General features: G+C 36.9%; 2 protein-coding genes across 2 annotated transcripts in view; both read right to left on the bottom strand.

Annotated features, from left to right (window-relative positions):
• Nucleotides 1–6149, bottom strand: part of LOC122158129 (regulating synaptic membrane exocytosis protein 1-like) — a 186026-nt gene extending 179877 nt beyond the window's left edge. Inside the window, exon 1 of the mRNA XM_042814569.1 lies at nucleotides 6110–6149. The gene's annotated coding sequence lies outside the window, so the exon portion shown is untranslated. The remainder of the gene's footprint in view (nucleotides 1–6109) is intronic.
• The window catches only part of LOC122163401 (regulating synaptic membrane exocytosis protein 1-like), a 107656-nt gene continuing 85619 nt past the window's right edge, over nucleotides 4512–26548 (bottom strand). The window contains exons 2-3 of the mRNA XM_042824607.1: nucleotides 6110–6323; nucleotides 4512–4559 (exon numbers count right to left, since the gene is read on the bottom strand). Of these exons, the coding sequence (XP_042680541.1) occupies nucleotides 4512–4559; nucleotides 6110–6323 (262 nt within the window). The remainder of the gene's footprint in view (nucleotides 4560–6109; nucleotides 6324–26548) is intronic.

The raw sequence follows: 26548 nt of genomic DNA, 5'->3' as shown, positions 1-26548 counted from the left end.
AGCAATGATTCTTCCCTGACACATCTCAAATTTCCACACAATCTCAATTTTTTTTTGGAGACAGATTACGCTAGGTGATACAGAGATAGAATTTATCCACTACCACTTTCCAATTTGCCATAAAATTTTTACCTCCTGAGGCAACTTTTCTAGCGCTACATCTGTATTATTCAGAACTTACATACATTATCCTTTTAAAGGACATAATTTGGTATAACAGTTCCATGAAAGGAAATGTAAAACATTCCTGACAATCCAGTCATTTTGCTCTGACAGTTTTAACAACTTTCTGTAAAAACCATCAATACACAGCTGAACTTCATGGCACTCGCATTCAAGCTGTTAAGACTTAAATTACCAGCCATTATGTAAGCAGTTTTTAAACATGCTTCAACAGAACTGAATGATAAACAGTCTTTAAAAACACCTGACACACAATTATGGAAGTGTTTCCAAGTTGTCTGTCTTTCAGTGTAATTCACTGGCATTATACTAAAGTGAACATAATTTCAGTGTAACCTAGATCTGAAACATAAAGTTCTGATATTTCACTGTACTGACAATCACCATCACTTTCTGCCATCACATACACTTATGTCCAGTTAAATTAGTTCTCATCTATCCATAATGTATTTTACATCCTGATCTCCTCCCAGTCATTCTTGTATGTAAACAGGAGAATAAGTAAGCAAAGTGTTTTGCTCTACATTTCTGAAAAACAAAGGAAAGCAGTAATAAATCTATTTTTCATCATTTGTTCCGAATTCTTTTCACTATAAATCAGAACAAAAATCGCAGTCTGAATGAAGTCTGTACAATGGCAGGTTGCTAGGGATAAGCACATAGCTTAAGCTGAAGCATTGGTCTACCACTTAATTCTATTTATGTTCTAAAAACATCAGTTAATTCAAAACACCCAGAACAAAATACTACAATTTTAGTTTGAAGAAACTGTATTCACTTATTCATGGCTACTTTTGCATCCTACAATACATCTCCTTATCCATAAAGAAAAAGAAACAGAGTTTCTTTCCTTTTCAGAGACTCTGAGAGAGTCTCAGAGTTTCTTTCATCTGTCTGCAAAGGAAACACACCTTTCTACAAGCAAGTATCAGGTAAAAGCTTTTAGGAGAGCAGTGCAAAGAAGGTCACATTATCAGGTGGCTTTTGCAATGAGGTGCTCTGCTACAATTGCAGTAAAGAAAGGAACAAGCAGCAGCAGCCAGGATGTTGAGGGGGTGGAGCAAAATAGGCAAAGAAATGCTGGCCAGGTATTCTATTGCTTCTCCACTGTCCTAGGACTACTTATATTGGTAGATCACATCAGAGAGAACAGTAAATAAAAAGGAAATAATAGCATTAACAAACCCACCACTATTTTGGCAATTAAATTGCCAAATAGCAAATATAGCAGAAACAGAAGTATCCAGAGCTAAACCATTGATCCAATAAGGAACTAACAAAACCTAGAATGTGATCCAACAAATTAGAAAAGCTCAGTCCAGCCTGATTTTCACTGAGCACCTACATACATCACTTCCTTCAAAAAGGCTTACTCGTAAAATCCTCTTACTAATAGTCTGCTTTCTTAAAAAGCATACACAAATTTTCAGTGCACATGCGGTGAAATAGGCTGCCATAGCACAACATCAATAATAGAGGAAAACACTTGTATTTCTCCAGCGTGCCACATAATCACCAAGTGTTTTGAGTGAACTCAGCCACCACTGATATTATTATTAGCGTCATTAACACCACGAATATTCTCACCACACAGCTGTACCTAAGCCAGGTTTAAACTAGATAGCAGTCCCCCTATCTGACAACGTGTCCATTTAATACCATCTGCCCAAAATCACATGGAGAGATAAGCAGGCACAGGTCAGTAGTATGAAGAGCTAGCCATACTCAAAGGACATGGAAGAGCTAATGATACATACTTAATAACGCGTTTCAACATACTATAGTAAGAATCACTGAAAGGTACGTGCCTCATTAGCTACTAGGTTGTACCAATTATTGCCAAGTAATTTTGTAAATGCACGAATCACCGAATTCCCTTAAGCCTAGGTTACTGACCAACTCCCATTACAAAAGATTAATGTTTTGGGATGTACTTTACTGTTTTAAAGAGGGAGAATATATATTAAGTTTCGCAATACATTTGTAAAACAGCCTTCGGTATACATTTGGCATTTTCTTGAAAAGGTAAAGAATGGCTTCAAAGGGAAGCCACCTTTGTAGTTTCCCATGAAGCATTTTGTCACCTCTAAACAACTTTAAAACAATCTTAGCAAAAGATGACAGCTGCATGGGAGCTCTTACTTATCTTACAGACAGAAGCAATCAAATCACAAATTCTTTCTTAAACTTACCAAATCCAACCTTTACAATTTTATTGGCTGGTTTTCCTTCCAATAAATTACTTTCTGAAATCTTTAGTGATGGTGAAAATCTCTTTCCAAAAGCACTTACGGACAACTTGCATCTACTTGCTCTTATGTATTCACTGTTCTTTAGATTAATTGTTGTTCTTATCTTTAAAACATTGTATTTCTAAGTATTAACTACAGTTTCTCTACTTTTTGTCCCTCTGATCTCTCTGTAGTCCTCTTCCATATGATGAATTCTACAATTCTTTTATCATCCTTTGTACCTGCCACATCTTGAATTTATCAGACAGGTAACACATGGTACACAACATCAGGTGAGATCTCATTAAAACTACCAATGTGGTTTAAAACTTCAGCACTAAGGGAAATACCTGGAATCTAGGACCATGCTTGATTTTTCCCGATTTCACTGTCCTTTCCAAGTGATGAACTCAAAACTTGTAGGAACATCTAAACGTCTAAACATATTGAAAAAGTCTTTACTATCATTAGACTCATTAGATTAAAAAGGAGGTTGTCTCTGCATGTATGCTGGTCAGGTATGTCAAGCCAATGAAACGAAATTAAGAAAAAAGATATTTTTCTGGTGTGGCCCTGTATAAATTATACAAATTGCCTTGCTTATAAGAGACATTATTTCAGGTATGTAATCATGTTTTTTAATTAATTCATATCACATGGTCTGTTAGCTTTCACAGACAGACATGGCTTAAGCAATTGTACTTTGTAAAAAAAGGTGTCTCTGTTCCTCACACAATCAGGACTAATTATTAGATATTCTCCCTCTGACTACCAGGACTTTTCAGCTTTTAAAGGGTTGTGGTTCATCTTCACCATGAGGACAAAAGGACATAGCCTTCTATGTCGCTGTGGCATTTTCTCAGCATGGGGAATCTTGAAGTTCAACACAGCAAAACCTAAATCAAGGCAAGGATATCTTTAATTGAATTTTGGACAATCTAAAGTCAAGTATGTCTTCAGTACATATTTCTTCAGAGCACTTCAGCGTAGTGAAGTCTGTTTTCTGGAATCTAAACGACATTATCATCAAAGATACAATCTCTAATGCATGTGCACACTACCACAGCTCTAACTATGCAGCAAAGTTTTGTTCAAAACTGAGGCGTGAAGGATTTCTCAATCACATAAGCAGGTCAGGTGGAGTTCAGCTGGATTGTTCTCCAAAATCTATGTGGTTACACTTTACTGAAGAGGCACTTTCAGCATTTAAGAACTTTGCTGTTTCTTGTCGCAAGCGCACTATTCTTCCAGTGCACCCCAGTGGATTCATCAATGATGCACTGCTTCATCAATAACAAGATGGCACTTCTCACGCTATCCTAATCTAATCCTTAGATAAAGAGACTGGAAAAGTCCTGTATTATTTCAGCACTTCGTTCAGAGAATCACACATTAAAAAGTACAATGAAGGTTTATCAAGTTATATTTCATAGTAACCAAAACAAAAATCATGCTCGAAGAATACAACTGCTTGTGAAAAATAAAACAAAAACAAAAAAAAAACCAAAAAAAAAACCCTACATTGCAGGGCCAACAGCATACATCACTATTTGATCCCAAGGAAGCTTTACAGTTTCCCAAAATAGTAGCTGCACAGTCTCAAAAGATTCACTCCATGTTGCTTATTATATCTATGTACAAATTCTAAAGGATAAGTTATCCTTTGCCAAGGCAAACTACTTTATAAAAATCAGAAAGATGACTTTCCTGAATTTTTGCTGCAGCCAGAAGTGAAACACAATAAACTACATAAATCAGTGTAAAGTTACATTTCAATTACTTTAGATTTCCTGAAGCTGATGGAAGGACTTTGCAAGCAAAAAGTCATATTATTAGCAAAAGTCATTTTTATGAAATTTAAAGTTAATGTATTTTATTACCTCCTCTATTTTTCAGGCTATTAAGAATCCTCAACTTCTAATTAATTTCTTACATCATCCCAATATAAATCAACACCCTTGGGTTTTTTGCTGAGCTAACTTTGAAGGGTTTGTTCACCTAAGGGATAGGAGAGGCCTGGTTGTTAGGTTTTCTGTGCTTCCTCCCTCCCCTTCTGATCATTTTTTACATAATATGTTTCCCAGTTAACTAACAACATTATAATAATAAATGATAAAAAGCATGGATTCTAACCACTTTGTCCTCCTTTGGGAAAGCATCCAAGGAAGCAGAAAAAAAAAAAAGAAAGAAAGAAGAGAAAAAGAATAAAATAGGCAAGTATTAACAAGCAGATTTCAAATAAATGCAATTCTAGTAACTCTTTACAAAGAGCTAAGAATGTAAAACAAGCAAAAAAAAAAAAAAAGCTTTAAATAAAAATGTCACACTACTGCATGTGTAGAAAATGTTTTCCCACCCTAACCCACAGAACCATGAACAAATGAAAAATAAGTTACAAACAAATGGAAACTTTCCATTTCCATTTCTGTGACTCAGAACAGTAGGTGAAAAACAAATAATGTATATTCAGTTTCTTTCTGAGTAAATACAAGCTGCATTATATGCACTTCCATTAATAGTACAGCCAAACACATCCAAGTGAACTGTATTTTCACAGACTTGCTCTAGTGATACCACCTGCAGGTGACACAACATAATGCATCCATTTACCTTAAAAAACGAACGTATGAAAATTTCTGCCCAAGACACCTACATCATTTTTTCAGAAAAAGAATTCAATGTATTGTACTCACAGGTATATGAGGGCTATGGAGAATTTCCAAAATAATGAGAAATGGGTATTTTTCTAAGGGTTTTTGTTTGTTTGTTTTATATCAAATTTCAGAAACCCTTTTCTGTTGAGTTTTAGAACAAAGAAGATGAAAAGGCCACAAACTAATTCTACTGTGAACGTGTTTATCTGAAATAGAACTGATGGCCACTTTTAACTGAATTTTCATTGATGGGAAGGAGTAAAATTTCACATACAAAATATCAGCATCTTAAGGCCGTATTTGAAAATCATCATCTCATGATAGTCAACAAAATCATGTTGTGCAGTAAAAAGAGTATTTGTGAAATGTTCTGAAACACACTGGATGATCAGCCAAAAGCAGTCTCTGGGCAGTGCACTTCCAAATACAGATCCTTCCAGTAACTGACCAGTTCTTCATAAGAACTGCCCTAACAGGGCATGTGGGCAAACACTTGCATTTCGTGGGGAGGCAAAGATTTATCTCACCTGTCTGAAAGTAGGGTATCTGATCCAGATCAATCTATAGTTTTATTTTTGAAATAAATTTTAAATAAATTTACAAAACTTTCTTTGTGGTAAGGAAGACTTCTTCCTAACCAAAAAGTGTACTGTTTTTATATAAGAGAAACCTATATGTATACAAAAAGCTCCATAAAGAAGAAATTTGAACTGAAGTGAGTTCAATAAAAAAAAAATCTTAATGCAGAGATCGGCCTCAACAAAAGGTTTTTTTCTTTCATTCTCTCCAAAACAAGTTTCCTTCGAGCCACCATTCAGTAGAAGTATACACTATGTACTCTCATCTGTTCAGTTAACTCTGCGAAACCTGAGTATCTACAAAAACATTAGATACATTATTCTACTCCACATATACCTCATAGTGAAGTGATGAATAAAACACTTAAGTAAAATGAAGCATGAAAAGCCAAACTTAAGGTGAACAACCTGCAGCGTGAAAATGTTAAGGCTTTTTCTTAAGAATACACATCAGAAGACTTACATTGTTTGATCGCAGAGAGACACGACCTCCACATCGAGCACAAAACTTGGTCCGGCAATAAGAGCATAAATGGCCACAACCATCTGCAAACTTTGTTTTATGACAGATTCCACATGTTGGAGCATCATCCTTGTGCTCTCCCTGGTAACGGCGGGCTTCTTCCCCTATCTTTCTTACTTGCTCTTTATAGCTTTCAAATTGTTGATGCAACCTCCTGCATAGATGAGAAAAAAGTTTATATAGCAAGAATAGGAGGAAACACTACTACTGTGACTTTCTTTCTTTCAATTTATAACTAAACCTAATATTCTTGGCATGTTCACAGTACTACCATAGCTCACATCAAATACACACCACATTTGGTAAAGGAAAAAATTAATACATATATATCAATGTTAGGCTTCCTTTAAGCTGGTGAGCATATCACTTGACCACAAGCTGATTAAAATATACAGAGATGGCACAAAATACACAGCTTTACCTAGAAGCATCTACTCTGTGCAAGATAAAAGCTAAACATAATTGTCTGAGCAAATCTGCATTGACTTTTAACCATATATATATATATATACCAGCAAGTATGATCAAAGTCAAAATAAAGTAAGAGAGAGAGAAACTCAATTGTCATTTGCAGCATTACTTCTGTTTTCAAAATCTAAATTGCTAGCATACATATCTTAAAGATTCCAACAATCGTATTATAATCACACAGGCACTAGAAGAATCTGAAAACAAATTCCAAAATCAAATCAGAATATTAAAAAAATGTAGTATTCCCTGGCTGGTGTTAATTACAGAGATCTCTGAGGCTTGCTGTCTCTTATTACAGAGATTCCTTTCAACTTAGCCACAGAAGTATCAACGAGCAGACACATTTTTAAGATGAAGCAGGATGTTCAAAGGAGTAGCGCTTCTCCTTCAGCTATCCCACATCACAAGGAGAGTGAATCTCAGAAATGAATCATATAGAATTATATAGAATATAGGTTGGAAGGAGACCTTTAAGATCACCCACTTCCAACCCCCTGCTATAGGCAGGGACACCTCCCACTAGACCCGGTTGCTCAAAGCCCCATCCAGCCTTGTCCTGAATGCTTCCAGGGAGGGGGCATCCACAACCTCTCTAGGCAACCTGTTCAGTGTCTCACCACTCTTACACTAAAGCATTTCTTCCTGATATCTAGTCTAAATCTACCATCTTTCAGTTTAAAGCCATTTTCCCTAATCCTACACATCCTTATAAAAAGTTCCTCCCCAGCTTTCCTGTAGACCCCTTCAGGTACTGGAAAGCTGCTGTAAGTTCCCCTGCAGTCTTCTCTTCCCCAGACTGAAGAGTCCCAGCTCTCTCAGCTTGTCCTCATAGGGAGGTGCTCCAGCCCTCTGATCATTTTCATGGCCCTTCTGTAGACCCACTGACAGCTTGCCAAGCATCTGGACAAACTGTTCTGCTACCCAAAAGACTCAACTTCTAAGTTCGTTAAGGCAAGCACGTTCATTTATTTTCAATACCTAGAGCAAAGACCTCAAGCAGACCAAGTGGGCAAGTTACAATAAGGCATGCACAAAGTTAAGGCTTTTCATCATGCTGTACGGCACCTACAGACTCTTTGCCCACCTTCTCAGATTTTGCTTTATATCTACATTTCCAAGGATAACATTAAAGAAGCATGAACAATTAATAGATTATTAATAGATACAGGGATTCTTCAGTTTAATAAATGGTTTGGGTAGGTGTGTTGTCTACTGAGAGCTTGATAATAACTCAGCCACTTGCTCTGAGCTACTTACTTTCTTAGCACAGAGACTGACACCATTTAACCAATGCATTGCTAGCGAGAGATTCTGTTTTACTCAAGGATCTTTTTTTTTTTTTTTTTTAATAGGGTATTGTTTTGACTTTTTAAGAAATAAATAATCAGTGCTATTTACAAAAAAACATTGTTGGGTGAAGTACTTTGGATATATTTATTCTATGACGACACTCATACTTAGAAAATAATAACTATCAGAAATCACAGTAAAATATTCATCCAATTTGGATATGAATATCACTGCTTGCACCGATTTTCACACTTAAGAATAACGACCTTATCTGGATGCATTGTACTGATGCAGCAATAGTTAAAGGGAAAGCTAAGAATCCAACTATTTTATTCTCCCTCATACAAAGATGATGTCTTACACTTAGTGCTTTATGCTAATGAAAATCTTGGCGGAGGTAGCAAAGGGATTTTTTGTCTTATTTTTATTTCTTACTAGCCTCCTTAAAAAACCCTTTCAGTGATGAGTAAGATGAGGAAAGTAGGTCAATAGAATTAGGAAAAATACTGGAGAAACTTAATACTTTTGGCCACATTATTGGATTACACATATGATTTAACGTATTTTACACAGCTGACCACTTAGAATGCATAAAAACAAGTGAAAACATTCAGGAATAACTATCATAACCAAATTAAGGAATACATTTAAATAACGGGGAGGTCTGTAATTAAATTTCCCTCTATATAAAAATATATTATTGAAAAGTGGAATCATGAAAACTAAATTCTGTTCTACTCCACCATAGCAAGATTTAAAGCTCTGATTTTTAATGGGGAAAGGAAAGGCAACAGAAAGCAGTGCTCCCATTCCTGCTCATTTCCAATTACACACTGTACATCTGATTTTTTGTTGATCTTGTACGAAGCTTAAAAAGCACATTAATATAATGTTTTACCCTTCTCTGTGCACTAAGGGCTAGATGAAATTACTTGCAACTAATTTAGCTGAGAGACTTATTTCTAAATCAGTATTACTTACAAATTTCTTACTTTATGCATCATTGTACAATCAGCCTTTTCACATATAGGGTTTAAAAAACACCTGCTCATCTTCCACAAATACATTCTGTGTTACTGGAAAAATTCTAACATATTCTGTATGACAGGAATGGAACTGAAGACAATGGCAGCAAATTTCAGGAACAAGCACACAAGGTTGTATGAATGCTATTTGCTGATGTTGGAGAAGAAGAGGCCATCAGAGATGTGCTTCACTCTCTAAGCTTTCAGGTCATTAATTCAGGCTATACTCAGAGACACAGCGCTATCAGACTTCCAGGCCTCCAACTACACTTACATTTAAACAGAGCTGTGTAAATAGCTGCTTCTCTGCTACTGGGCTTAGTGAATGAGCTGTAGGGGAAATTAAAGGAATTTTTTTCCATCAAAATCTGTTATTTTTCCAGTAGCAAATGCTAAAATACAGATGGATAATTTTCAAGATCGCTCCATAAGCACATTTTCATCAGATGCAGGAAAAATTTAAGTCTCTTAAATATTCCTTAATGTAGCCAAACACTTAAGTGTTAGGTTAGAGACTTAATAACAGCACATAAAGTAAATGCAACAAATATCTATTCCCGCTTTTCATTTCAAGAGAATTTCATCATGTCATATATGTATGTTTTCATTTGAAAATGCAGTATTTCACATTGATACAACAAACACTTGAAAACATACCGGTAGGCAATTTTGCAAAGCCTTACTCATGTATTTATGGGCTACAAAAAAACCAGAAGCCTTAAAGGACACTTGTGTGAGTAACCATCTGACACACCATGAAATGTTTATATGATTGGTAGGACAGACAACAGACATGCAGATATAACCCACAGTATTTACCGATCAGAAGGTGGCATGTAAAACCACACAGAAGTTATCATTTACGGTGGGGTTTTTTTGAGCTGGCCCAAGATGTACACTTATACTGCTGTAATCACCTCCACTAAGCACATCTTAAAACTATGGCCCAAAAATGCCATTTTTGATAAGCAGGATGCTATGACTTCTTAACTATTTTACACTTGCATTCCTGTTGTATATAGATCTGAAATATTTGCACATAAACACTAAAGATTAACAAGAGAAAAAATGGTGCCCCTGTGTACAAATGCTCTGTTTGCACAGATCTTCTAAAAATGCTAAGATTTGGGTCACCTTTATGCACAGCTACATTTTAAATCATGTTTTAATGTAGTATGATATCATGTTTCAGTTACTGAAAAATCCAGCAGAGGGCACTAAAGACCGCGTTTTCAATCCCTCTGTTCAATGACTCTTAAAATCTCTTGATTTAACATTATAAAAATATTACTCTTCCTTGTGTTTTTGTCAGAAGACAAAGTGCTGCCTTCTAGCTGACCTAACCTAAGGAACTGTAAGTGGCTGCAGCACAAATGAAAAAAGAGCATAACAAAAAGCAGTATTTTCCCGTGTTCACCATGCATACTTGTGATCACCCACACACACTCAGAAACACAATGAGAACACACAATTTTTTACAGGACATCAATGAGACTTTTACAAAGTTCTGTTCTTAGCATTCTGTTTTAAAGCAAATTAAAAAGTGCTTCAAGAGTGTGAACTCAGACTCTACACATTAATTTCAGTTACAGAAATAAACGTACAAAAGACTAATCATCAGTAACACACTAGTATGATAACTTACAAAAAATGTACAAAATAACAGGAGGTTCTAGCACTGCTGGTTATTTAATATGCCCATGAAGGCAACTGCTAGAGCTAAAAATCTGCAGTCAGCCTTCAGGCAGTTGTGTCAAAGCTGTGGTTTGAAAACCGCTGCTTGGCAGCTCCAGGAACACTGGGACTACCTCAGTGTCACTGGCTTCTCACTGCTGTGCCTGTGTTGCAGATCCTGATGCCCACATCACCTCATGTAGATGTTCCCAGAGAAAGCAGCAAGGCATCAAGCTTTTCCCTTAAGCACCAGCAGCACCTGAACTAGGAAAAGCTGCCAGCCTGCGATGGCTTCAGGGAATACACACTTTAAACAAAAAGACAAGACAAGCAACCATAGCAAGATACTACATATTGTGCTGTCTGAATTAAGGGAAATATGTAGTTCAGGATGAATCTGGGATGTTGACCAGAAGAGCAGCTTAAGTACAGTGAAGAAATCTAGATAAATCTTCTGCTTCATATATCATCACATCACATATAAATCTGTTACTAAAATTTATACCCTTACATTATCTGCACAAGTAGGACAGATCTAGGTTGAACACTGAATTCATAATTCTAACTCTTCCAACTCTTCAGTGCTTGACAGAGCAAAACGAATGCATCAGCATATTTGAAGTCCAGGTGTTTCGCATGCTTGAGGTGTGCTGCTTTTTAGCATGCGTTCTATCTATTCTGGTTGCTTTGTGAAGATCAAATAACCATTAAATATATTCATACTGCAAAATACTGTACTTGTGATTTTGGATGTTTTGTCAATATTCCTTAGTATTGTTAGCTGGAGTTCTTTATTCAGTACAACCTGTCATTTTAAGAGCAGAGTATAGCATTTGACTGTAAAAGGTACTCGCCAAAGGCAAGCAACATGTGAATGGACTTGAATAAATTGTAAACAGGTAAGAGCCTCATCAATCACTTCATCTGAGAGTAAAAAAAAAAGGCCTTACTGGTGTAAGTGTAATATAAGCACCAGACCTGCTGCTTTTGATCCCTTTGCCATTACCTACTGTCAAACTCCACTCCTCTGCGACCTCACCACTTTGTCAGCCCTTCCCTACTATCATTTCACATGGGTCTCATCTCCCCTCCTATACATTTTTCTCACACATTTTTTTATATCACAATAGTTAATACAAACTATATATATGTCCAATAACAAAATACTTTTCCTCAAGATTCTACCTAGCCTGAAGGTTTCTTCAGTCTCTCTTGCTCAGACAACACACAACTGTTTCAACTCAGTTATTTAAGCAAGAATCTTCATTTGTTTCCCCCCTTGTTGCCCCTAACTTGGGAGTATTACCACCAAAACCATTCCATCATCCTCTTCCTCATAGGTCTTTATGTCTACAAAGATCTAGACAAAATATTAGGTTACTGGTATGCTAAAACTTTCACTTAGCAGGCCAAGCAATAGAGACTGCTCTGTCTGCTCATATTGTTTTGTTACTTGCCTGATTCTTACAATGCAGGTCAAAGACTTTTTTTTTTTTTTTAATCTGTCCATAAAAACCCTCACTGAGAAGGTTTATTGTCCATGACAAGCACTCCCAGGCAATATGGTAATATGAATCTCTCAACATTCTTCAGAAATTAATGAAATTAGTTCTTGTATTTCTTTTTAATCATTTTGTGATCCTTTCTGTTTCTGAGTCAGGCAATATGCTCACAGTTCTCACATCCACAATGAGCAAAATGTTTCCAATGGTACTTTCCTATATGCACGAAATTCTAGGAACCAAGAGCACTGTACTCACAAAGCATTTCGCTATGAGATTCATGATAAAGTTCAGACTTGACCAAGAGAAATGTTTCACTCAAAGACCTCACACAGGTGTTCAAACCTGGCCACTACAGCAGAAAATAAGAGCTTTTCGCAGCTAACAAGTCATTAGACCTTAATTCCAGTTCCTTCGCACAATCTCTTATAATCAGAATGGCAGCACCATTACGGGACCATAAAGGCTAGAACAAGAATGTCTCACACAGTTCCCCCCCCCCCCCCCCATCACGTCAGGCTCCTTGGCAAAGCAGCGTGGGCTGTGGCTGCCTCAGCAGAGCAGGTGGCTACATCACTGGGGCTCTTTCACCAGTACAAACTTCACACAGCAACTTTCAAACTAAAATTTAACTAAACGCAGGTTTTTTACAAGCATTTAAAAGATCTACTTAAACAACTAGTATAGAATAACATTTTACAGTTTCCTGGAAGCTTCCTAATGTAGGTTACTGGAAAACTTTATTTTTATATACCCCTGTTTGTTTTTTAAATAATCTCAGCCCACAAGCAGACTTTCTTATACAACTGTGAGTCAGAGATGTGCAGTATCTACAATAAGGAATTTAGATTCTGACTTCCCACGATTCCCCCCAGATGACCGTACCCTTGCTGAAGTATAACAAGAGAAACCCACTAACCAAGCAAACAACGCTGAACAGTGCTAACAGATATTGGTGAGGCATTCGGAAAGACTCTGTGTTAAGTCTTGTATTAAAAAGCACTCATACGCTAAGATATTAGTAATGAAGAAATCAATGCCTTCTGTGGAAAAAGATTATCCCTTCTTCGTTTGAAAGCATATATTCTTATATCTCACGTCTTTTATACAAAATAATTTAAATGATATTTTTTTAAATGAAATTAATGTCTTATGTAGAGATTTCATAATAATACAAAAACCAATATTGTTGCTAAAAAGATGTTCTATTTTTCTCATGTGACTATTTCCACTGACTGAAACAAGAGTCCTATGCTTCATGGTAACTGTATGCAGAAAAGCTTCTGGTTCAAAATGAAAAGTCTTGTTTTTCATTAAAGGTGTTTCAGTAGCATGAGAAGGGTCCAAGATGTTTTTGAAGAGAAAATTATTCAGTCTCAACAGTAAAGAAGCAGCAGCAGAAGTCCACTACTTTAGACAGACCGTGAGACCAGGTTTCACAAAAGCTCAAGTCCTTCAAAAGTCCTCCTTAAGACTTCAAAAACGTCAGTCAGACTAATTAACAGGAATATGATGGTGATTTGGAAATGCTGGCAAGGAGCTGCACACTCCTTATCTCCTACAGGTAGGAAAAAGATACAGTTTCAGCACTTTCTCAATTTCTTATATTATCCAAGTAAAAATTGTAATTAAATGGACAAGGAATAATTACAATGTCCATATTCAATAACACAAGGTAAACTTACCTTGCTTAATATAATAAGAAGTCTCATCAGGTTAGTGAGTTTGTACTTAGTTCTACACCAACATATTATTCATAAACGTTCCCAACTAAGCCCTCTGGAAACATTTTAAACACTGCAAGCAACAGCCACACTCCTCCTGGCTCATACCTGAACATCAAATTCGATGAAACTTTCTCTTGTGAAATGACAAGTCCTGGTACAATACACATCATCCTTGGTCTCCTGAATCAGAGTCAAACATGAGTCTAAAAAGCAGACTGCCTTTGCTCCTTAGGGCTGACTCAATACTGCACTGCAGAAAATACACTGTATTTGCTGAATGTTCATCCCCTGTACTACTTCTATGATCCTATTTTAACTATAGTGCCTGCCCTTCCAGCAATTACTTGAACTTTACTTACTCATCACTAGTCCCGTGGGTCAGGCTTCTCTCTCATCTCACTACTGCAGGCTTCACAAGCTGAAAGACTCCTACGTGCTAACACAGTCAATTCAGTGCTTTGCTAGAACACCACATAACAAATATAAATAGGTGCATGCAATAGTGTCATGCAGAGGAGGTATATCTCTGCTCACTTGTCTTGTACTTCTACTCTTCTGTGGCAAACCTAATAGGCTGCTGTTGGCTCTCCACTCAAAAGAGGACCTAAAGAAGAGGGATGAAACTGAACACTACATAACATACTCAACATGGTGGAGCTAAATACCACCGTGAAGCTGGGAAAGCATTCATGGGAGTTGAAGGTGTAAAAAAAAAAAAAAAAAGAAAAGAAAAGAAAATTGAGGGTGAAGAAGGGGGTGTTTCAACTGCATTTGCAAATTTACAAGTAATTTTTATACACATTTTTTTTAAAAAAAAAAAAAAAAAAAAAAAAAAAAGTCCAACATGGGTTAAACGCAAGCCCTTTTTATAAAGACTTCTAAAGAACTGCTAGGAAGTTGTTTAAAGAAAGTTTCATCAAGATACAGGAAGAAATCAGTTACTTATTCCCCACCCAAATCAACTCCCCTGGATTGTCTCATGGCAACAAGTTACAACACTGTGTGTAAAGTAAGTGCACATCAACATGCTTGAGAATCGAGAGCACAGAGTAGCTGGTGAGGAGGCAATGTTCTGTAATACAGAGAATGAGTACAAAATCACTCTGTGGGGAAAGAATGAATGTAAATACCAACAGAATATGTCTAGTTTAAAAACAGATCAAAAACTGCTACCTAATCCTGGGTGAGTTTTAACTTTACTGATCGGTCAGCTAAAAAGCATCTCTACTCTTATAATGTGTAATAAGAAGTGGAATATTACAGGAACTGGATTCATAGTTTCCCTTTTCACCTACATCGTATCTTAATTCTTCCCATTTATCTAAATATTGCTAAGTCTTACTCAGCACCATGCTTTCTTCCACACCTAGTAAAAAAGATACACAAAAGACTTCTGCTGAATGAGCCAACTTGTATCAACAGCACTGCCTTAATGCAACTGTCCCTGGAGTAGAACATGCTGGTATATGGAACAGTAGTCTCCCCATAGGAAACTCTTCTCGTAAAATCATGTTTTGTGAAGTGGCTCAGTCAGAGAACATCCCTTGAAATATGTTAAGTCAATGTGTAAGGAACCATTAATTTTCCCTTCAAAAACATTGGCTTTGTTTTGTTAAGTAACACAAACATCATTTAAGCTAAACTTCACTGAAGTCACATTTTTGTGAGTGAACAAGACCCAATCTCTTCTCAGAGTGAAGGAAAGGAAAAATCATAAATCAAGAAATGGTGTTCTCTTTACTTTACTGGTTTAATTTATTGAACCACACAGTATGCTAATAAGCACACTTTTTTCTAAGGATGGTTATCACACAGTAACCAGCCAGCCATAACATGGAAAATAACTGAAAAAAAAATAAGAAACAAAGTACCAGAATCACGGAATGGCCTGGGTTGAAAAAGACCACAATGACCATCTAGTTTCAGCCCCCTGCTGTGGACAGTCACCAACCGCTAGATCAGGCTGCCCAGAGCCATATCCTGAAGACTGAAGGAAACTGGTGAGGGGTGGAGGGAGTAGTTTACAATAAAAATACTGAGGAATGAGTTACTGTATGAGAAACAGAGAATATAAAAGAGGACCATTTATCTAATTGAACAATATTATAATTAGTAACATAGAATTATACAAACATTTGAGTTGGAAGGGACCCTTAAAGGCCATCTAGTCCAACTCCCCTGCAATGAAGAGGGACAACGACAGTTTGTAAAGGTTGCTCAAAGCCCTGCCAGCCTGACCTTGTATGTCTCCAGAGATGAGACATCCACCACCACCTCTCTAGATTAATCACATAGCACAGAAGAATTTGTAGCGGTCAACAAAACTACCTATAGCAAAGACAATTTGGCTCCATAAAGACCAAAAACTGCACATCAGGTGGGACCATCTGAATTCTCAATGATCTGCTTCCATTTACAGCCAACTTATCCTGTAGAAACTTACACTTCCTGGCTGTTAGTCTGGAAAACCACATGAACAGCAATATCCAGAAAAATCATCAGAAGACAATCACTGAATTACAGAGCTTTGGTATGGGTACACAAAAGACAATCACTGTTGTTTTGCACTCCCATTAAGAAGCCATGGAAAATAGATTTACAACCACCCGAGCTAAAATTTAAGCTTATGAGCACCTGGCAAGTCAAGATTTTTGCATCTTAAAATGCAGCCCTCCTCTGAATGAAAAATTCACTGTGCTTAATACCTCAAAAGCTGTTGCAGGCTCTTCCACCTCCAACTCAATGATTGCAATCATTTTCATGCTATCTGTTCCCCTACTCCCCAAATTTAATTATGCAGTGACAGACTAAAGGTGTGGTTTTTTGAGTGTCAATATCACAAGAGATGTTAGGTTAAAACAGCATCAGCCATCACTAACGTCAGCACTTGCAAATCATAATGGATTTTATCATCAGACCAGTTTCAAAAATAGTGCAACTGTACAGGCCCTGCTATGCCTTCAGAATATTGCTTTTGTTGAAGTTATGCAGTGGGAATAGATGCTTAAGCACACTGCAGCCTGTTGCTAACACTGCAAAGCACATAAGCAAAAAAAGCAATCTCAAAGCTGCAGTATATTATTTCAGTCAGCTGGCACCTGTGACAAAGTTTGGAAAGTTGAGAGATGTGCATACTGGTTCAACATAACAGGAAATTGCTTTGGAGCAATGCTTATTAAAACAGCTTTTTGAAACAGCCTTTCTCACACATACATTTGGGGAAAAAAGAAAAGAAAAAAAAAAAAAAAAAACCCTGAATATTTTTGGCATCCAACGTGTTAAACAGATGATAGGTATCAGATGGCATTACGGGGTGAGCAGCAAAAATATGACAAAGCACAGCGGTCTGTAAACAGAGAAATTCTAACTACCATATGGTGGTAGCAACCAGGACACGTGCAAAACAGGAAAAGATCTCACAGTGAGGGGTGTGACAGAAGCCAGCAAGATGCAGAACAAAAAAAAAAAAAATGACAATAGGGCTGCAAGCGCAACAGCGATAACATTTCAAATTAATTATATTCAACCCAGTCCCTGTGTGTACAGTATGTCTTCTACCTAAAAATAATTTAAACAGCCTTGCTGAGAGCATCTCTAATTTATCATCGTGTTCAGCTTCTTTTATAATATCCATATTACCAGGAACAAAAAAGGCTTGCACGTCTATTTTAAATATACCATCGATGTGCTTGAACACAAGATAATGATTAAGCTTGTCTCTAGCATTATTTAATTCTCTTCATTCTTCAGGATGCCAAAGTAAACACAAATGAAAAGCATATGGCAATTTAGTGAATTAGAAAATTAGAAAAGGAGAACATTACTGGTTTTATTTTGTGCTTTAAGCACAGCACATAGCAAAATTAAATATTTCAAAGCTTTTTATATTTGTAATTTACTTCCTATCTGTAATGCAGTCTTTACTGAAGTTAAATATTCTTCTCAAGAATACTATCTGAGAAAGAAAACTAAGTGTGCTCTTTCTACATTTTTATTACCTCTTTTTTCCCCCAAACATCACTGATTATAACTGTTCTACGAAAATTATCTTGAGCTTGAAATTATTCTCAATGGGAAAATGGAGCTTCTAATGTGGAGAGAAGCCTTCCTTCTTGATGCTGAGAAGACGCAAGCTAAGAATTAAATCAGTCTTAACGAAGGATTTTTCTACAAAACTCTCTGATCTGATGAAACTGTTGAGTAGAAAATATGAGGCCAAATTGTAAATAAACTTTTTTTTTTAATCTTAAGCCTCTACAATAAAGACATATTGGAAAGAAAAAAAAAAAAAAACAAAAAACATGACATTCAATTTGGGATCTTTTCCTTCTTTCCTGCTATCTATAAACGTTTTCACTAACAATTCAGCTTGATTTGAGGGCTGCTCCAAAGGTAACACCTCCTATTTTACTATGTTGGACCATAATGTCACAGGCAGATGTTTGCAGTATGGCAGTAGAGGTTGAACCTTTCCACCAACATTCCATTATATTTTGTTGCCATGTGACAGATGGCAGCAGAGGGGCAGTCTGACTATGTCACGTCAGACACGGAAGTGCAGATTAAGCAAAGGTGTGGAACTGAATTCCTCGATGCAGAAAAAAATGGCACCCACTGACATTCATCAGTGCTTGCTGAACATTTATGGAAACCACACAGCAGATGTGAGCACAGTGAATGTGAGCACACTGAGGCGGTGAGAGGTGCATTTCAGCAGTGGTGACAGCAAAATGAAAGCCAAGACACATCCAGATGGCCATGTAAATTTCTACGAGTGTGGCATGCAAGCTTTTATTCACTGCTGGCAAAAATGCACAGCTAATGGTGGTGACTGTTGAAAAATACCGTTTTGTAGCTGACAACTTCCTCTATCAAATAGTGTTATTATGCTCTTTGTATCTCTTGTAGTTTTCATGAAAATAAATGACGCATTATTTTCAGTGACCTACGTATTTTTGCCCAAACTACCCCCAAAAGTCAGCCATATATACAAACATAGTCCACAAAGTTCAGTGCTGCTAATTTACTCACATGTAAAAACTCATATTGGAAAACCATACTGTGGACAAAACACCCAAAAGACACCAAAAGAAAGGCTTCATTGACAATGTGCTCATTAATCACATCTAGCAGAGCCACTGCCCTTCTCTCCTATGTAGTCATAGTGTGATTTAAGGAGCAGAAAAGCTTCTGCCAACCCATGTGCCATTTAAGTCCTGACAGAAAAGCCCCAGGGCTCATTTTAAACTAATAATATCTTAAATATCACAAATGTGTGTCCTTTGGGACACACTGCACAAAGCCTACTAAGCCGCTTCATGATTCTGCGTTCTACTCTGAAATCCTCGTAAATGTGGCAGAAAGATGCTTTTTCCAATGGCTTTCCATGGTGTTGTGCTGCTGCTCTGCAGGGGCACTCCCAGCTGCCCTTTAAACAACACGCAACCCACAGAGCCTCAGGCTCCCTGCTCCTTTCCAAGTGCCACAGGAGCCCATAGGCTGAGAGCAGCCACATGCAGTGAGGTCAGCCCTAAGGAAATTTGGTCCTTTGCCACAGAAGGCTCCAGGTACAAAACTTGGTGCTCCAGTATGTCTGTGTCTGGGGAAAAAGCACAGATCATTTTTCAAGTGACCAAATCAATATTTATTTCAGAATACTTGGAACCAACCCCAGCATTAATGCCCTGTGCTAGCACTGGGAGAAAGGGTATTATTTCATAGTTGCTTCCCCTTGGCTAACCTTTTAGAGAGCCGAACACTCTAAGGACTCAGTACCCACCATACTCAGTATTTCCTTAAGAATAGATTTCCAATTGGAGATAGTTGTAAAGGAACAACAGTCTTCTATCTTTAGATTTCTTCAATTGTTCTACAGTGTTGCTAGCTGCTAGCCTGAGTTTTTGTGGTTTTGATGATCACTAACATGTTCTTCTGCCACATTCACAGATAGTTCACACTACATAAAGCAGGCATAGAATTGGGGCATTATTTTGTAGTTCTGCTCTGTATCATGTTTTATGTTTGTTTTCTTTAAATGGCATTCATTCCCTTCATTTAGGGTATATTATGCAAAATCTAAAGCACTAAAGGGTATTTTTATCTAGCATGCTGTACAGTGTTCATCCTTTGCCACTGTTCAGCTTCTATGGGTACCTAGAGTGAGATGAAGATTTCTTATCAGCTCTCTAGGAAAATTCAGGTGAAACAATTGAAAATGTCTCTCCGTTATCTATAATCCAAACAGCCTCTGAGACTGAAGGCTTTGTGAAAATTTCTGGAGCTGGCTAATAGCACAAGTACTGAGACTCTGTGTTTCAAAGAAAATCACCTAACGAGCCATCTGTGCATGGCACCATGCCTTGGTCTAAAGCCAGAACAGCCAAGGGGTGACTTGGGTCCAGAACATTGACATAATCTAGCCATGTTATTAATGGGGCCTCATGTCTATGAGCTGCTCAAAAAGTAGGAAGCTCAGTACAATCTGCCACACAAATTCATCATCATGTTGAGTGATGGATCTCAACAGTTCCAGTATGCTTTATGAGACGTAATACTTTTCCTACCTGAAAACTGAAAAGCAGTAAGTACTTCTGGGAAGCAAAAACTCGCATCTTTTCTTCAACTATGGATTACCAAGATTATCCAGATAATATTCTGACATGTACAGTATTATGTGGATATTCCAATAACAGCAGAAAGAAAGCATTCTGCTAGGATTACACCAGTGTGAAACACTGTCTCTTGTTCTTTACGAGGACTTGACTTACTAAAGGACAGATGGGAATTTTATGCTTTTTCTTCTGTGATAAGGACTGAGACATAAGAAATTGTTATTTTGTACTAGATTATCCACTTAATGCTCACTGTCACTGCTACAGTAACACAGGTTATTAAAGAACCAAAATATTTGTAAGGAATACCAGAAGGGAATGGAGCATTAAGAAAATAAATGTTAAATGTCCCTAGATTACAAGTGTGAACAGAGATATCCAGTAGATTTCCTGTTCCATACCTTTTGTTAGATGATGTTACCTGGAGGATTATTTGGTATTTCACACAGAATCTTCACCCAAAGCATTATTCATTTGCTGGTTTGAGGCTAAACAGTTTACTATTTTAGCCTGGAGGAGTCTGGAAGCACGGTTTTATACATCTCCATTAGTAGCCAGTTGTCATAACTAGCTGAGTTATCATAACTAAGCAGTTATGATTGGTGCTATGTACATCTGATGAATGAGAAAGAGCAGACTAGTTGCAACCATTATATTGGGAATATTATCAGCACATGCACTGAAAGATCTTAAAGCAATAAGGAAAGCCAATTTTACTATGTTATAAAACATGTGAATTAGTTCCTCTAGGAAACCCGTTTATAACATGGAAAGTACAATATGAGCCCATCACCTCCTTGCAACATGGTAACATTTAAAATCTTCAGTAACTGAGAAAAAAAAATACCCCAATTCTAACTGTAATGAACGAGTATGAAAGTGCCCAAAACTCTTCTGTTCCTCCTTGGGAAATGGGAACAAAACAAGACCACACAAAACAAAACAAATCCACAGCACAACAACATTTAAGTCCTGGAATTCAGGTCATGTGCAACATTGCACTCACAGGCACTTTCAAGCTATATGATGCATTAAATTTAAGGTAAGAAGCAGGTCTTGTTCTGGGAATACTGAGAGAAGATCAACACCCGCTAGGTGAATCACTCTCACCACGCAAAATGCATGCCTTACTTCCAAGGACAGTCCTTCAGTGTTTGTCCTGCCTTTCACCACTACATTAAAAAGCTTTTAGTGGTAGATACCACATGTGTAAGAAAGTGTTTATATTTTATAATCCAGTCATCTCTTGATCTCCTTTGTGATGAACTCAACAGCTTGAGACCTCTTCAACAAAGCAAAGTATTTTCTCTAGCATCATAAACCTTACAATAGCTCTAAAATGAACCGTTCATGACTTTTCAGCAAGCTTTATAAACATAGAGCCTTAAGAATTGTATCATTCCTTCATTTGTTTTCAAACTCTGCGTTACAAATGCCCTCCTGGGGAATGCCAGCTTCATTGACCCCACAGCCTCTTGGGTGATCCAAGTGCCCCTTTGCAATACTAAGCACTGCATGAGAAGTCATACAACTTTACTGAATTTTCCTAATACTCCAATTTGGAATGGTAAAGAAAAAGGAAAAAGGGAAAAGGAATCAGCTGACTAGAGAATGCCACAGCCAAGCCTTTCAGCTTTCTATTTCACAAGTAACTAAGGCCTATTTCATTTTAACTATTTATTCCTAAAGCAAGAGTTGGTTTAAGTTTTATTTGGTTACTATCAAAATGGGAAACAATTTCTTTGTATTCATAGAACACAAATACACTTTCACTATATACTAACAGAAATATGTATGTAATGTTCTCCCTTTTTACACACATCAGCAATGCTATTATGTCCATTTGAATACGGGTCTGTATATTCCTTAGGATATTAAGATCTAAAATAGATTCCCATTTTGACTACTTGCAGTTCTAGATTTCATCCCCATTTTTTTAGTAACATGTATTTAATTCTCTGTACTTCATAGCTTATAATTCCAAACAGTTTTTAGCTTTGTTTATTAAGAATAAATACCAACAAGTAAAGGCAACTGAAGTCGTATCATTGTGTGCTGTTCAAATAGATTATCTACATAAAATATCACCTTCTCTGGAGCATATTCCTATTAAACTTGACTGCTGAATGTAATCAAATGAAACTTCCAAAGTATTACATTAGATTTTGCATCTCTAAGAAATACTAATAACAATGCCCCGTTTTCTTCTATACCAAGTATCTGCAATTTTTTTTTAAGTAATGAAAAAGGGCAGTTTCTTTAAATAAAAAAAAAAAAAAAAAAAAAAAACTTGTCCATTCCAGTGAATGTTTTTCCCTTAAACATTTGTACTACAGAAAACTTTTCAAATTCATAAAAAACAGCTGCATCTCTTCGAGAGAGAAGGCTCACACTAATTCACTACTCTAACACAATGACATTTTCTCCCCCTTCCTTTCAAAAATTCAGGGTAACATGAATTATAGTAGAATTTTTAAAACTAAGGCTTATCTTCCTTCCATCAAACAAACAACAGCAACAAGAGGTAACTGCAACAGAATGGTTCTATAAGTTGTTTCCTTACTTTCTTACATTAGTTAAATCCCAGTCTTCAGTTAGGGGAAACTCCTAAGAAACAATTCTGAAATGTACAGTGCTGAAATGCTACATACTATTTTTAGCTTTCAGATGTTGGCAGGTAAGGAAGTGGTGCTTGCAAATACTGAATTTAAGCAGAGCTCCTTTGATTTCCTTCTTCAAGGATGTAACAGACAATTAGGATGCCCTGCTGTCAGAAAAGTTTCTTAATTAAGTTCATGAAAAGGCTTTTGAGTTCTTGACTCAAGTAGAACATTCTTGTTTATTGCTCATGGTGTCATCACTGCCAAGGCTATAAATACCTCTCCCTCTTTGCCTCGTACAACCCAGCCACTATTCTCTTGGGAGCTCTGGGGCATCAGTGGCAGTCTTTCCATGAATCTTGCAAAGCTCTCCACGCTTCTATTACATTTTGGCCCTCTATCTTAAATCGCAAGCATTCACCTTTTAGAAGTTGCAACGCATTACCATAACAGTACAAAAAAAAAAAATAATAATTCAGGTTTCTACTGTTCACTTATTGTCATGTTCTTCTGTGACCAGAAAAAAATCACCAAAAAAAAAAAAAACAAACATAGAAACCCTACTTCCAAAGAAGGATTTTCATTGACTCTGAAAACGTGTGTAAAAATGATGGAATTTCATCTCAAAATTATACAGCATTCCATGATTAAAAAGTAAACCTCAGTTTTAACTTTCAAGTATTTATTCTGATTAGACTTAGGTGTACAGCTCTGGCAACGATATGATTTGCATTTTATTTGTGAGGAGAGCCAAAACGGATTCACACAACAAGAGACATTTAGAGTGACAAGATCTGAGAAACAAAAGATAAAATTTCCAGCTCAAATCTTCACAAGTGCTGAAAATAAAAAGGGAACAGAAAACAGCAGTATAAATGCTGTTCTAGGAGAAAAGAAAAATTTAAAGTACAACTTCTGTCCCATTTTCATTTTTAGCCCTTTCAGAATCTTTCAAATAGGCTGTTTAATTTTCTTCTTCTCTATTAGGAAAACATGAAACGCATTAGCAGACTTCCACTATGGCAAACCAATATTGCTCTATTTACTTCCTTCCTTATTCATTAGCTGAAATGATTAAGTCAAGAGGATTAATAAGTATGTAATTTTCCATTTCTAGATCTCACAGTGCAGCAAAATCTATAACGTACCAGATCCTTCTGAGGCACAGTCATTTTTAAAACAGTTTTGTGAAACTGGCTGGCTAACATGCAAGCAAACAGTTCCTGCTTGATTCTTTAAACCTCAAAACTTCAGAAGCTTTCAGTAGAATCATCATCCCAGCAAATCTCCAGATGTCAATTTGCAACTGTCAAGCCCATATACTCAGATGTCCCCATATTAGATAACTTAGAAAGAATCTCAAGTAAGGCTGGATGCCTAACAGACAGGCAACTGAGTCCTAAATCTACTTCGTATGTAAGTCAGTAGTCTACAGCGTGGTTACCTTATACTAAGGCAGAAATCTGACTTTGGTTGCCTAAATAGCTCCCAATATTGTTTTTGTTCTATATTTCCTACTTTAATTCTTTTCTAAAAAATAATGAATAGTTGTTCATTCTGTAAACCTAATTGAATACATCTTAAATACATCTATCTCTTTGGTAATGTTTCCTAAACTAACAGCAGATAGTCTAACATAAAGTTCCTTACAATCTATAGAGTTGGTAGGTGTCTCTATCACATTACATTACATTACAGACCTTATAGCAGCCTTCCATACCTGAAGGGGCCCTACAGGAAAGCTGCGGAGAAACTTTTTATAAGGGCATGTAGTGAGAACAAAAGGAAAATGCCTTTAAACTGGAGTACAGTAGATTGAGACTAGATGTTAGGATGAAAGTTTTTACTGTGAGGGTGGTGAGACACTGGAACAGGATACCCAGAGAGGTTGTGGATGCCCCCTCCCTGGAAGCATTCAGGGCCAGGCTGGATGGGACTTTGAGCTACCTGGTCTAGCGGGTGGAGTCCCTTCCTGTAGAGGAGGTTGGAACTAAATGATCTTGAAGGTCCCTTCCAACCCAAACCATTCTATGATTCTATGATTAACCCACATCCAAAGTTAGCGTTTTGGACTCAGTTATCTTTCAAGTGAAGTCAAAAGAATTTCTTTGCTATTAACTTGAAAAGAAACAGGTTGGATTGTTTCATTGATGGACTTACCTAATGGAGGTTTGAAATTCCAGAATGGCTTAATCACATCATATATTTAATCACAGAAGCACAAAATCACAGAATGTCAGGGCTTGGAAAGGACCTTGAAAGATCATCTAGTCCAACCCCCCCTGCCAGAGCAGGAACACCTAGATTAGATCACACAGGAATGCAGCCAGGCTGGTTTTGAACATCTCCAGAGAAGAAGGTTCCACAACCTCTCCGGGCAGCCTGTTTCAGTGTTCTGTTACCCTCACCCCAACACAGAATCACAAGTGAACAAAATTGAGGAACTGCTTGTTTGTAATGTAAAAGATAAGCTTTGCTAATATGTAAAGTAGATAATCATCTGACTGGAAATGAGAAGGATTGCCAGAGCTTATTTCAGTAATGATCTTAACTGCACTGACAAAACAATTTCTTTGGAGTTATTATCCAAAATAATAGTATGTCCCAAATTGCTGCGATCTCATTACAACTTTCCAGTACTTAGTGGGTGGTTACTAAAAAAGACAGACTCTGTCTTCTCAAGGAGCTAAATGGAGAGGACATAGGGCAGTGGGTACAAGTTACACTGGGAGTAGTTTTGTCATTACATAAGGAAATACAGCAAGAAAATCAATCAACAGACAAAACTTTCCAGTAATATGGTGGAGTCCTCGTGACTGAAGGTTTTTAAGATGCGACTTGGACATGACGCTAGGTATCTTTTCCATGAAAGAGTTTGGGCCAGATTATCTTTCAAAGTCCCTTCCAAAACTGGGCTGTTCCAAAACACAATGAAAACTTATACATGGTGCGTTTAAGAGAGCTATCAAGTGCTATCTGATATTTCTTTCTACAGACTATAGTAAGAGTCTGGACAACAAAACTGATGAACTTCTTTGTTGATTTTAAATGACAAGATGTTGAAAATGAAAGAAATGCTGATGATTTCCAAGAACCCAAATCCCTTTCTTTGTCACAAACAAAATGTTCAGCAGAATTCCCAACCTCGCTTCAGAAAATACTAGCATCAAAAGGTTCATTTATAAAAAATCATTTCTGTAAGTTAGCAAAAATGCAATATTCTATTAAAGGCATGCCACAACTCCATACAAAAAAAGGACAAGTGTAGAAAAGTTCATTTTATGTGCAAATTGCATTTTCGCTTTTCACACAGCATGAAAGCAGTTAAGATTCCAATTACTTTGATGTACTTAAAACTGTTTTAAGAGAAGCTAAATATTTAGTTTAAAAGAACATTCAGTAGACGTGATAACGTTTAAATATATAATTAATTTGCACTTGGGATTGTCTTGGCGCTGCCTGAGCTGATTTCCATTTGT

This window comes from Centrocercus urophasianus, unplaced genomic scaffold (genome assembly GCF_019232065.1).
Source record: "Centrocercus urophasianus isolate 14NV4802_14NV808 unplaced genomic scaffold, USGS_Curo_1.0 seq_10, whole genome shotgun sequence".
In the NCBI taxonomy this organism is placed as follows: Eukaryota; Metazoa; Chordata; class Aves; order Galliformes; family Phasianidae; genus Centrocercus; species Centrocercus urophasianus.
The sequence above is the reverse complement of the archived record's forward strand: the minus strand, read 5'-3'. Positions and strand labels throughout refer to the sequence as shown.